Below are 11,648 nucleotides of genomic sequence, written 5' to 3' on the forward strand. Positions count from 1 at the left end.
AAAATGTTATTTGAGCTTAAGTCTTCAAGGAAGTGAAGTTGTGCACATGCCTGGAAGACTAGCATTCCAGGCAGAGGCGACAGCAAACGCAAGCATGCTAAGGTAGGAGCGCGTCAAGCAAGTTAACAGAAAAGCAAGGGCGGTGGCTTCACGAGAGCCGAGGGAGAGTGGTGGGAGATGAGGACCAAGACAGAATGGGCCGGGACATGGGGTGGAGGACAGAAAGGAAGGTGTGGAGGAGCATCTCAGGAACGGACTGAAACTAGGAAGGTGACCAAACATCTCCGCGAAGTTCAGCTTGACGTTAGCCCCGCCCCAAGCCCCGCCCCAAGCCCCGGAGGGCTCCTTGCTCACAGCTCCGCCTTTTGGCCGGAACTCGTGAGCCCGCGCAGGGACCGGAAGTAGCTTCCGCCCGACCCCATTTTATACGCGGCCGCTCTTCCGGTAGCGGCGGCGGGAAGCGGACTACTGGCGGGCGTCTAGGCCTCTGCCGAGGGGAATCCGGCGGGAATCGGAGCCATCAGAACCGCCACCATGGTGAGGAGGCGCAGGCGGGGGGCGCGGGAACTTCCGAGTCTGTTGTGGAGTGGGGGCCGCGACTGATCGGGAGGAGGTCACGGGTTGGGGGTTCATGGCGGTGAAGGCCCGGGCCGCGGCCGCCCCGTCCGGGCAGGGGAGACCCGGACCTTGGCCTTTCGGCAGGGTGGGGGAGGGGAAGGCTGGAACTGAGGAACGGAGGTCTGAGTCGCTCGGTGGTGGCGAGGATAGCACTCCGGCCCTCCACGCCGCTGTAGCCACAGTGCTTGGGTTCCTGCAGGCACGAAGTAAACTTTTGCAGAATAAATGCATGTCTGGGGTTTCGGAGCAGGCATTAGAGCCGCGGGAGGAGTGGGAAAGACCCGGTGAGAGACTCAGACGTGTGAAACGGGGTCTGAGGAGGAGTTGCGGAAAGAGGTGGGGAAGACTTGTGGCCGAATCTAGAGAGAGTGCTTGGGTCCGGTAGATAGGAGGGACTGGGAGGGTGAACGGCAATGTTTGGGGGGAAGAATTCAGCTCGTTTGTTCAGCGTGTCTGTGTTTTAAGTATGCCTGACTTTTCAGGCCCTGGAGCTACATAATGAAATGCTTCCTTCCTTCACCCAGTTCACTTTCTCGGTGGGGACACAGATAATCTAATCCAGAGTGATAGATAGGTAGTTGGGCATTACGTAAAAGTAACGGCGAGGGAGGGGCGGGGTAAGAACGCCGTCTGGAGTAGAGGATTCCTGAGCAGAGCCCTTAGACGTTGTTAGAAGTGTCTTCCCAACGAAAATGGAAGGGAATATTCTAGTTTGGAAGGACTACAAGAGCAAAGCAGGAAGGGTAGCACTATTGAAAGTTTCTGAAGGAGGAAGAGAGGAAGAAGACGGGAGGAATTTTACGTGCTGTTACATACAATCCTGTGGATGATGAGGTATACCAGTCAAGGATTTAGCCAGCAAAATGACACAAACTTAGTTGTGTTCAGAAAGATCACTGTGTTCTGTAGCTGTTACACTTGGGGGGAACCGAAAGCAGGGAATTGTTTGTGGGATTGGTTGGAAGAGTGGGCACTGGATTCAGTCTGTCTAGGTTCCAACCCGGCTTCCTGGCTGTGAGACAGGACAAGCTGCTTATCCTCTCCTGGCTTCAGTGGCTGTTGTCTGTAAAATAGGAATAACAGTTCTGATTTCTCGAATTAAATGAGATGTGTAGTGCTTGTCACAGTGCCCGGTACACAGTGAGCACCAAGGAAGCGTTAAGCTATTACAAGGTAGACCATAGAGGTTCAGATCTGTGTGGCTAGAAGCTGTGCAGTTACAAGCCGGTTAAAATAGTCGTTTGAGGGAGAGTAAACCACATAACCAGGGTCTCCAGGGTGTCAGTCAAGGTTCTGATCCATACATTTGTGGGCTCAAAACCCTGTTCTGGTCCAAGCTCACAGAGATGAACAGCAAGCACGGTGCCTGCCACAAAGAAGGCACTTGGGTGAGTTAGGACTGGCCCACACCAATCAGGCTGACAGGAGACTGATCTGCAAACGAAATGCCAGGTTGTTTATTTCTAGAGAGAGCGAGAACTGCCAAAGACATCTGACAACTTGCTCTGCAAGATCTATTTTGTCTCTTAGCAAAGCTACATTGGAATCCGGGCTACAAAGTAAAAAAGGTTGTTGGATTAATAAAGAAGTGAGAGCAAGTTCTATATTCTTCAAGACCATTATGTGTTGGAACTGATTAGCGCCCTGACCACCGGAAGGTCTCCCTCTTAAAGGTAGTCTTGGAGGCACGCCCATGTTTTTGCTTTAGAGATTCTATGCCTCTTGCCTCCAAGCCGATCATCTCCTTTCTGATGACGGATTTCTCGTTGATTGGATTTGAGTGCCAATCATTCCAGCACCTGTTTTACTTGGTCTTTAATTTATTTATTTGTTTATTAAAAAAAAATTTTTTTTAATGTTTATTTTTGAGACCGAGACACCCCGAGTATGAGCAGGCAAGGGGCAGAGAGAGAGGGAGACCCAGAATCTGAATCAGGCCCCAGGCTCTGAGCCGTCAGCACAGAGCCCGATGCGGGGCTCGAACTCACAGACTGCAGAACATGACTTGAGCCGAAGTCAGATGCTCAACTGACAGAGCCACCCAGGTGTCCCTTTACTCTGTCTTTTAAACGGGCTGTGGGTGTTCCACGGCACTGGAGTCACACACATATAATCTGCACAGTGGCAGATGGCTAATTTGGTGGAGGGGAGTGCTGGATTCATTTGGAGGTACTTTTCACCCTCACCCCTGATACTGACACAGCATAGACATAGGCAATTGTAATATGCCTGTTCCTAAAAAAAGAGATGATTTTAGGGGCGTCTGGGTGGTTCAGTCAGTTAGATGTCCGACTTCGGCTCAGGTCATGATCTCGTGGCCCGTGGGTTCGAACCCCGCATCGGGCTCTGTGCTGACAGCTCAGGGCCTGGAGCCTGCTTCCGATTCTGTCTCTCTCTCTGTCTGTCTCAAAAATAATAAATCATAAACATTCAAAAAAAATTGAATGAAAGTAAAGATGATTTATTTATTTTTTTTTTTTAAAAAGATTTATTTTGGGGCGTCTGGGTGGCTCGGTCGGTTGAGCATCCGACTTTGGCTCAGGTTATGATCTCACAGTCTGTGAGTTCGAGCCCGCATCGGGCTCTGTGCTGACAGTTCAGAGCCTGGAGCCTGTTTCGGATTCTGTGTCTCCCTCTCTCTCTGCCCCTCCCCCGTTCATGCTCTGTCTCAAAAATAAATAAATGTTAAAAAAAAAAAAAAGAAAAATAAAAAGATTTATTTTAAGGGCAGGGAGTAACCGGGAAGTGGGCAGAAGTTAGGGCTGAGCACAGGGTGATGCGGGGGAATTCCCAGGGGAGGGCTGTGGCTGGAAGACAGAGCTAAGTCTCGACGGAGCAAGATAGCCTGGTGGAAAAGAAGGTCACAGCTGCAGGTTTTAGGAAGCGCCGGGGATATATAGGTCCAAGAGAGCTGGCCTCTCATCCCGTTGCTTTCTCCTTACAGACCGTGGGCAAGAGCAGCAAGATGCTGCAGCACATCGACTACAGGATGAGGTGCATCCTGCAAGACGGCCGCATCTTCATTGGCACCTTCAAGGCTTTTGACAAGCACATGAACTTGATCCTCTGTGACTGTGATGAGTTCAGGAAGATCAAGTGAGAAGTGGGCCGCACGGGGGGGTGGGATGTGAGTTGCGAGGGAAGTGGAGCGGGTGGGTGGGCCAAGCGACAGGTGGTCGATGTAGCTGTAGCTGGTTCCTTGGTCTGCTCTCCTGCGTTAGAGGGCAGATTTAAATGGGGACGTTGGACTCCAAGAAATCTTCCTTAGCCCAGCAAGCCTCGCTCTCTAGTTCTAGCGGAGTACACGTTGTAAGGAGGGCTGCTAGGCTTTTTGTTTCTCTGACTGTGTGTGCCCCTGGGTACTGGGGTAAAGGGCTCTCATGTTCTCCCCACAGGTGTGTGAGGGGGGAGAGCTTGATTTTCTGGCCTCATTGCCTATTTGTAAAGCTGTAGCCTAAAGGGCTCTCCCAATGCAGCCTGGTCTGAAACTGCTTTAAGAAGCCTCTGACCCTCTTCAGGGTAAGTGCTCAGCTTCCCGTGTGGGTTTGGGGCCAGTGATTTTTGTTGGCGTTTATAGACACAATCAGATCTTTTCTACTTTTCTACAATTCCGTATGCAATTGGATAGCTCCCTTGTCCCACGCCTCACAGATCTTGAGCTTCTGGCCTCTTAAAAGACGTGGGCCAGCTTGTTGTGCATATTGCATTCGAGACATCTTGAGGCCCAAAGAGGTTATGTGACTTCCATGATCAGTCAGCTCTCTTCTGCCCCATGCAGTGGTCCATATTAGGTTGTCGGTGGCTGTGATTTCCTTTTGATTCCCCTTGGGGCTGTTGTTTTCTTTTTGTGGCAAGAGGTCAAGAAGTACAGGATACAGTGTAATAAGGATGGCCAAGTGCCAGGGACACAGTAGAGAGGGGCCAGCAGATCAGTGTAGAACTATTCCAAATGGTCTCTTCTGTCTTTTATTTATTTATTTTTTTAAATTAAAAAAAAAAAAAAAAAAAAAAAAAATTTTTTTTTTTTTTTTACATTTACTTATTTTTGTTTTCTTTTTTTTTTTTTTTTCAACGTTTTTTATTTATTTTTGGGACAGAGAGAGAGACAGAGCATGAACGGGGGAGGGGCAGAGAGAGAGGGAGACACAGAATCGGAAACAGGCTCCAGGCTCCGAGCCATCAGCCCAGAGCCTGACGCGGGGCTCGAACTCACGGACCGCGAGATCGTGACCTGGCTGAAGTCGGACGCTTAACCGACTGCGCCACCCAGGCGCCCCTACATTTACTTATTTTTGATAGAGACAGAGCACAAGTGGGGGAGGGGCAGAGAGAGGAGACACAGAATCCGAAGCAGGCTCCAGGCTCTGAGCTGTCAGCACAGAGCCCGATGCGGGGCTCGAACTCACAGACCGCGAGACCATGACCTGAGCTGAAGTTGGACACTCAACCGACTGAGCCACCCAGGCCCTCCATCTTTTATTTTTTTTAAATGAAATTATTCTGATAATTAAAAAATGTGTATTAGAAGATAGATTTTAAAAATACATAAAAGTATATGAGGAAAAATTTAAATACCCAGAAAGGTTTGTTTCTTTTTTTTTTTTTTTTTTTTTATGAAAGAACAATACATGTTTTTAGTAAAAAAAAAAAAAAAAAAAAAAACAAAAAAAGAAAGAAAGAGAAAATAAAGATAGGCCCAAAAGAAAAGGAAGAACTATCTACCCCCAGAAAACTCTTAATTTAATATAAAAAATATCATTAAAAGGAAACCTTTAAGTTTTTTTTTAATTAAAAAAATTTTTTTAAGTTTATTTATTTTTGACAGAGAGACAGAGTGACGGGGGGGAGGGCCAGAGAGAGGGGGAGAGAGAGAATCCCAAGCAGGCTCTGCACTGTCAGCACGGAGCCCTGTGTGCGGCTTGACCTCATAAACCGTGACGTCATGATTTGAGCTAAAACCAAGAGTCGGGCGCTTAACCGACTGAGCCACCCTGGCGCCCCAGAAACCTTTAAGCTTTTAAAAATCCAGGCATTTTGTCTTTCCTTTATTCTTAGGATATTGGTTTTGGCTTTTTCTTCCCTTCCCCTGTCTTGTTACGGTTATTTTATTTCCCAGTTTACATTTACAGCTGACCCTCGAACAACCCAGGAGTTGGGGTGCAGACTCCACACCATTGAAAATCCACGTGTAACTCTTGACTTCTCCCAAACTGAACTACTAGTCTACTGTTGGCCAGGAAGCCTTACCAACAAGATAAACGTTTGATTGGCATGTAATTAGTGTGTTCTGTTTTGTATATACTGTATTCCTACAGTAAAGTAAAAGAAACGTTTTTAAAAATCATAAGGAAGAGAAAATAAATTTATAGCACTGTATCAGAAAAAATCCGCATCTAAGTGGCCCCGCACGGTTTAGACCCGGGTTGTTCAAGGGTCAGCGGTATATTTTGTTCATCCTTTTCTGGTTGTTGCATTGGAACTGTTTTTGTGCTTTGAGGATAGAGGTGTAACTTCTATGAAGTTATTTTTCCTTTCTTCTACTTCTGAGGTGACCTGAGGGATGGAGTTAATAGTTCTGCGGGGTTAACTTGGTGGCGGAAGGAGGCTTGCGCGCAAGAGGGCTGACTGGGATTCGGTCGACTGGAGTTGTTCAGGCTGCCTCTTCACACAGACGAGGCCTTAAGCTGAAGGGAGGGAATAGGGTAATGGCAAAGAAGAGTGGACTGAGGAAAGACCTTCACCATGGTTACAGAGTAACATTTGAGCCAGGGCTGGGCTTTCTTAACTCTTGTCCTATCTCTTGGCCAGTGCTTCCTCTTGGCGTGGGAGACAGCCACCTAAGGGGTTATGAGTCAGCCTGTGAGGACTGTGCAGAGGAGTTGCTTTAGAGAAAGTTTTTGTACCATTTGTCGGGAGATACAGTGTAAAAATCTTGGAGGCCCCTAGGCAGGTGAACGGGAGCTTTACCCCCTTTCTGATGCTTACTTTTTTTGTTTCTTTCCCTAAACCCATCCCCAGGCCAAAGAACTCAAAGCAAGCAGAAAGAGAAGAGAAGCGAGTCCTCGGTCTGGTGCTGCTTCGCGGGGAGAACCTAGTCTCCATGACTGTAGAGGGACCTCCTCCCAAAGATGTAAGTCAGCGTAGAGCCGAGCACGCCAGTGCAAGCAAGGCCAGGAAGCCTTGGAGAAGGGAGCCCCTGCTGTGAGCCAGGCTCTGCCTTAGCTTCTCTGCATTTCATTGCATAATTCACAGGCATCCTCAGATTTTTGTCCTCCTTTTACAGACAGTAGAATCTCCAAGAGGTTACCCTCTAAGTAGGAAGTAGCGATGGGGAACTAGAATTTGAGGGTTTCCAACTTTAAAGCCTCTCTTCTTCCTCAGTTGATGTACAGAGTGAGTCAGGACAAAAGGCACTTAAGGCCATCTGGTCAGTTCTTAATGTGATGGCAGTCTAGCTGGACAGTAAAAAGTCCTAACTCCAAACAGCAGAATGTATATATTTTGTACAGTTGGAGAAAACTAGTTAACATTTATGAAACATCTGCTGTGCGAAGCACTTCAGTATTTTAGCCACTTCTCGTAAGCCGTTTTTTGAGATGAATCATTCCCACTTAAGATAAAACAAACTGGGGTTAGCAACTTGCCCAAGGTGTCTCAGCCATTAAGTGGTGAGGCTGGCATTTGATCCCAGGCAATCTTGGTTCTGTAAACACCAGCCTGCACTTAGAAATAGACTAGACTTTAGAGCATCTAACCAAGTTTTCTTGTTTTCGTTTTAAGACATTGTCGTCAAAGAAATAATTTTTCTTATTTTTGTCCGTGTACGTGTTTTTTTTTTTTTTAACACGTAATATGTGTGTAATACTGTGTTCTGCTTTTTCACTTAACATTGTAAACATTCTTCTGATTGGTGTATTTTTTTCTTTTTCTTTTAAGTTTGTTTATTTTGAGAGAGAGAATGGGGGAGGGACACAGAGGGAGGGAGAGAGAGAATCCCAAGCAGGCTCCACACTCAGCACAGAGGTTGAACTGTGAGTTCATGACCTAAGCTGAACTCGAGTCGGACTCTTAACTGACTGAGCCACCCAGGCTCCCCTGCTGTATGCTTTTTAAAAGGCATGTTAATGACTTAAAAATATTCCCTTAAGTGAGGACAGAGTAGTTATCCTAGTCATCTCCCTCTCTCTTTTTTAATGTGTATTTAGTTTATTTTGAGAGGGAGAGAGCGGATCCCCCAGGGGTCGAACTCCCCAACTTTGAGATCATGACCTGAGCGGAAATCCGGAGTCGATGCTTAACCATCTGAGCCACCCAGGTGCCCCCTAGTCATTTCTGTCTTTTTTGGACTCATACATTGAATCCAAAGGGAATAGGGAGCCTTTCCAATTATAAATGCCTGCAAGGGGTTTATCACATTTTTTGGTTGAAGCATACGTCTGTATTCGTAACTCCTGGTGTCTGTTTCCAGTAGAAGTTGCTACTCATTCTAAATCTTCATGACTGCATCCGGTTTTGTTATAACCCCATCATTTACAGGTGAGGAAACAGCCCCAGAACTGTGGGATTACTTGCCCACTGTCACCTGCTAGGTGAGAATCAGAGCTGGGACTGGACTTCATTTCTCTTTGATGCCAGATCCAGTGCTCTTGACTACTATACCCCCCCTTTTTTTTTTTTTTTAAATATTTGTAATTTTAATTTTATTATATTTTAGGGTGTGCCAGCAGGCAGGGGAGAGGGACAGAGAGAGGGAGAGGGAGAATCTCAAACAGGCTCCACACTCCCCATGGAGCCCGACACAGGGCTCGATCCCATGACCCCGGGATCATGACCTGAGCCGAAATCAAGAGTCACGCGCTCAACTAGCTGAGCCACCCAGGAGCCCCTGTGGTATATACCCTTCTGAATGGAGCCCTGGCCCTTTGTTGGTTTAATTTTCATAGGAATGCACGTAGGTTGAGTTGTGGTGTGTTTTCTCTAGACTTACTCTTAAGTTTCTCTAGCCTGCGCAGGGGTGGCAGCTAGGCACATGATCTTGGATGGAAGAGGAATGTCATTAACACGTGGGTGGCTAGGTAGTATTTTTAAGCTGTTTGGTTTGATGTCCTATGAATCTGAGGGCCTCTCTTGGCAGTGGTGTTCCAAAGTGCACGGATTCTCTAGGCCCTAAGCATTTTAGCATATTTCTTTATTTTTTAGACTGGCATTGCCCGAGTGCCACTTGCTGGAGCTGCCGGGGGCCCAGGGATTGGCAGGGCGGCCGGCAGAGGAATCCCAGCTGGTGTTCCAATGCCGCAGGCTCCTGCAGGACTTGCCGGGCCAGTCCGAGGGGTTGGTGGGCCGTCGCAACAGGTAAGGGGTTGGGGAAGGGCACCGACTTCTCGTGGTTAAAATGAAGGACGGAGAGGGGCCCCACAGTTCGGGAAGAGTCCAGAAGGACCAACCTGTGACTCTCAGGCCGTCAGTATCTCATTGTCCTTCGTATGTAGTCCCAGACTCCCGTGAGAAGGGAAACCGAACGTTGTAAATTAACGTTGATGCTACTGAAGTAAAGAGATGCATGAAAGGTATTTTGGCCAACCACAATGGGGCAGAATGTTTCCACAACAGCATGTGAGGGAATGCTCTCTTACAACCGGTTATCCGTCATACTTGAAAATGCAGTTGCCTTCTCTGATTTGGAGTGGGCCTCCTCAACTCCGGTCTAGAAGGTGGGAATTGAGCATTCAGGCTTGATCTTCTCTGGCAGGTGGTTTCAGATAGCCTGATGCCGGGAGTTGCAGCGTGGGGGATCGATTGGGTGTCGGCTCCGTCTTAACCACGTTGGGAGCAGGAGAGTGGGATGTTGCATTGCCCTCTGCTGTTCTGCCTGACCCCGATCCTGTGTCCTCTTAGGTGATGACCCCGCAAGGAAGAGGCACTGTGGCTGCTGCCGCCGCCGCCGCCACAGCCAGTATTGCAGGGGCCCCAACCCAGTATCCACCCGGCCGTGGGGGTCCTCCCCCACCTATGGGCCGAGGGGCACCCCCTCCAGGTGAGAAGCCTGTAAGGAGACCCCTGCTAATTGATGGAAGGTGCCTGTGCTGGATTCGTGATGAGACATAACGTTGACTGAAACTGGTGATGAGTTTGTGTAATTAAGCAGGATTACTCTGAGATCCAGCCTTGACTGACTGACCACGGAACTAGCTGGACAGGAGCCATGGGGAGCCCCACCTCTTTGGCTCAAGGCCCAGAGACTGGGAGGGTAGAATGGTCCATCCTCAGAACTTGGTGGACAGTTTTGTTACGTTCCCTGCTACCTTTTCAAGACAGACACTTGAGCTGTGTTCTTGGGGCTTTTCTCTCATAGGCATGATGGGCCCACCACCTGGCATGAGGCCTCCCATGGGTCCCCCGATGGGGATCCCCCCTGGACGGGGAACTCCGATGGGCATGCCCCCTCCGGGGATGCGGCCCCCTCCCCCGGGGATGCGAGGTAAGTGCCAATAGCAGTGATTTGGACTTCCTTAGAGAGCATGTTGGGATGGGGAATGGAAGGAAGGTTGCCTTTTGACCGTACCCTCTGGGCTTTCAGGCCTTAAGCCTAAGGATATGCACTCTTAGAGGGCAGCTTTGTCCAGCAAGGGAGGAGGGGAAAAGTAGTTCTGAAATTGGCCTTCCCTCCCTCTTAGAGCAGTTAGGGCAGTCCTACACCCGGGCACTTCTCAGTGTCCACGGTGGTGTTCTCAGGGCACTGTGCGATCGTGCATTCTGAGAGTCCCCCACAAAGGTCATGGGATTGTCCTGTGTCCTTTGGCTTGACAATGTCTGGTAATGAAGAGCTTGCCATACTACTTACTACGTATATCTCTCTAACTCCAATTTGAGAAATGCTGACAGACTCGTCCTCTCACTTTATAGATAAGGAAATGGGCCCCGAGAGCTTAGTGTCCTGGCTCCCAGATTGGTGTTCTTTGCAGCAAGCCATAGTGGTCTCAAAGATAACCCACAGCCACACTGGTTGACCCCTGTGTCTCTAGTTCAGGTTTTTTGTTGATGGGTTTTATAAGCCTAGGAACCCAGTCTGTCCCAGAGAAGTCCCTAGTTAGCATATATGTTGTATATGTCCCTCTGATCACCGGGTAACTGCAGGGTGTGGGAGGCTGGGGTGGGGCTGGGGATTTGAGTTGCAGATCAGGCACTGACTAAACTTCTTACTCTTACTTCAGGCCTTCTTTGACCCTTGGCCACAGAGTTACGGAAGTAGCTCCACAGAGGCGTGGGCCCGATTACCACAGACCTGTTTGTTTGTTATGCCGTTGTTCTCGGAGTCTCACGGGATTGTCTGGTTTCCCTTTCAGGGCCCCCTCCCCCGGGAATGCGCCCACCAAGGCCCTAGACTCATCTTGGCCCTCCTCAGCTCCCTGCCTGTTTCCCGTAAGGCTGTACATAGTCCTTTTACTTCCTTGTGGCCTGTGAAACTAGTTTATAATAAACTCTTAAGAATATTATGAACGCGTCTGGTGTGTCTGTTCAATTTTAGAAAGCCTTTGTTATATTGGGTAGTTAATAGAGTCAGGAAAGGTTGCCTTGGGAAAGCTAGCCCTAATCTCTGCTGCTTCCCTTATGAAATATTTTACAGCGCATTTGCAGAGAAGCACAAACCTCTCCTACTGAGAGAATTAGCAACATTGAACTGCGAGACATTTCCACGTATCAGACTGGCAAAATTAGTTTGTTGAAGTAAACACTCACGTACCCTTGGCGACAGTTGTGAGTTGGCAGATCCTTTTTGGAAGGCACTCCTTGATAGCCTCTTGTGCATTACTTGAGATTATATTCATTTTTAGATGATAAGGTAGGAGGCAAGTAGTAAAAATGAAAAACAATCCCACTGGAAGAGGAACAGTATTGGTATGACTCTCCCACCGTCACACGTGCATATAGCCTAAGTCGTGGGGCTCCGTGATTTCTTCCCCCTAGAGTCCATGTTCAGTTGATGGTCACTGAGCAGTACTGTAGTGCTTAGTACATCAAGCTTTGAGGTT

The 11,648-nt window shown here is 48.4% G+C and overlaps 1 protein-coding gene across 2 annotated transcripts; it reads left to right on the forward strand.

Moving 5' to 3' along the window:
- The first annotated feature begins 407 nt into the window (after positions 1–407).
- SNRPB (small nuclear ribonucleoprotein polypeptides B and B1) lies at positions 408–11,111 on the forward strand. Of its 2 annotated transcripts, none has more exons than XM_060613981.3 (7): positions 408–537; positions 3,563–3,714; positions 6,637–6,748; positions 8,818–8,970; positions 9,514–9,652; positions 9,971–10,096; positions 10,830–11,111. In XM_060613981.3, exons 1-7 carry the CDS (start codon positions 535–537, stop codon positions 10,838–10,840), a joined length of 696 nt encoding a protein of 231 aa, XP_060469964.1. In that variant the 5' UTR covers positions 408–534; the 3' UTR covers positions 10,841–11,111. The 2 variants fall into 2 exon arrangements, with proteins under 2 accessions (XP_060469964.1, XP_060469957.1); XM_060613974.3 differs by having other exon boundaries at positions 10,962–11,111.
- Positions 11,112–11,648: the final 537 nt, after the last annotated feature.

This window comes from Panthera onca, chromosome A3 (assembly GCF_046562875.1).
Source record: "Panthera onca isolate mPanOnc1 chromosome A3, mPanOnc1 haplotype 2, whole genome shotgun sequence".
In the NCBI taxonomy this organism is placed as follows: Eukaryota; Metazoa; Chordata; class Mammalia; order Carnivora; family Felidae; genus Panthera; species Panthera onca.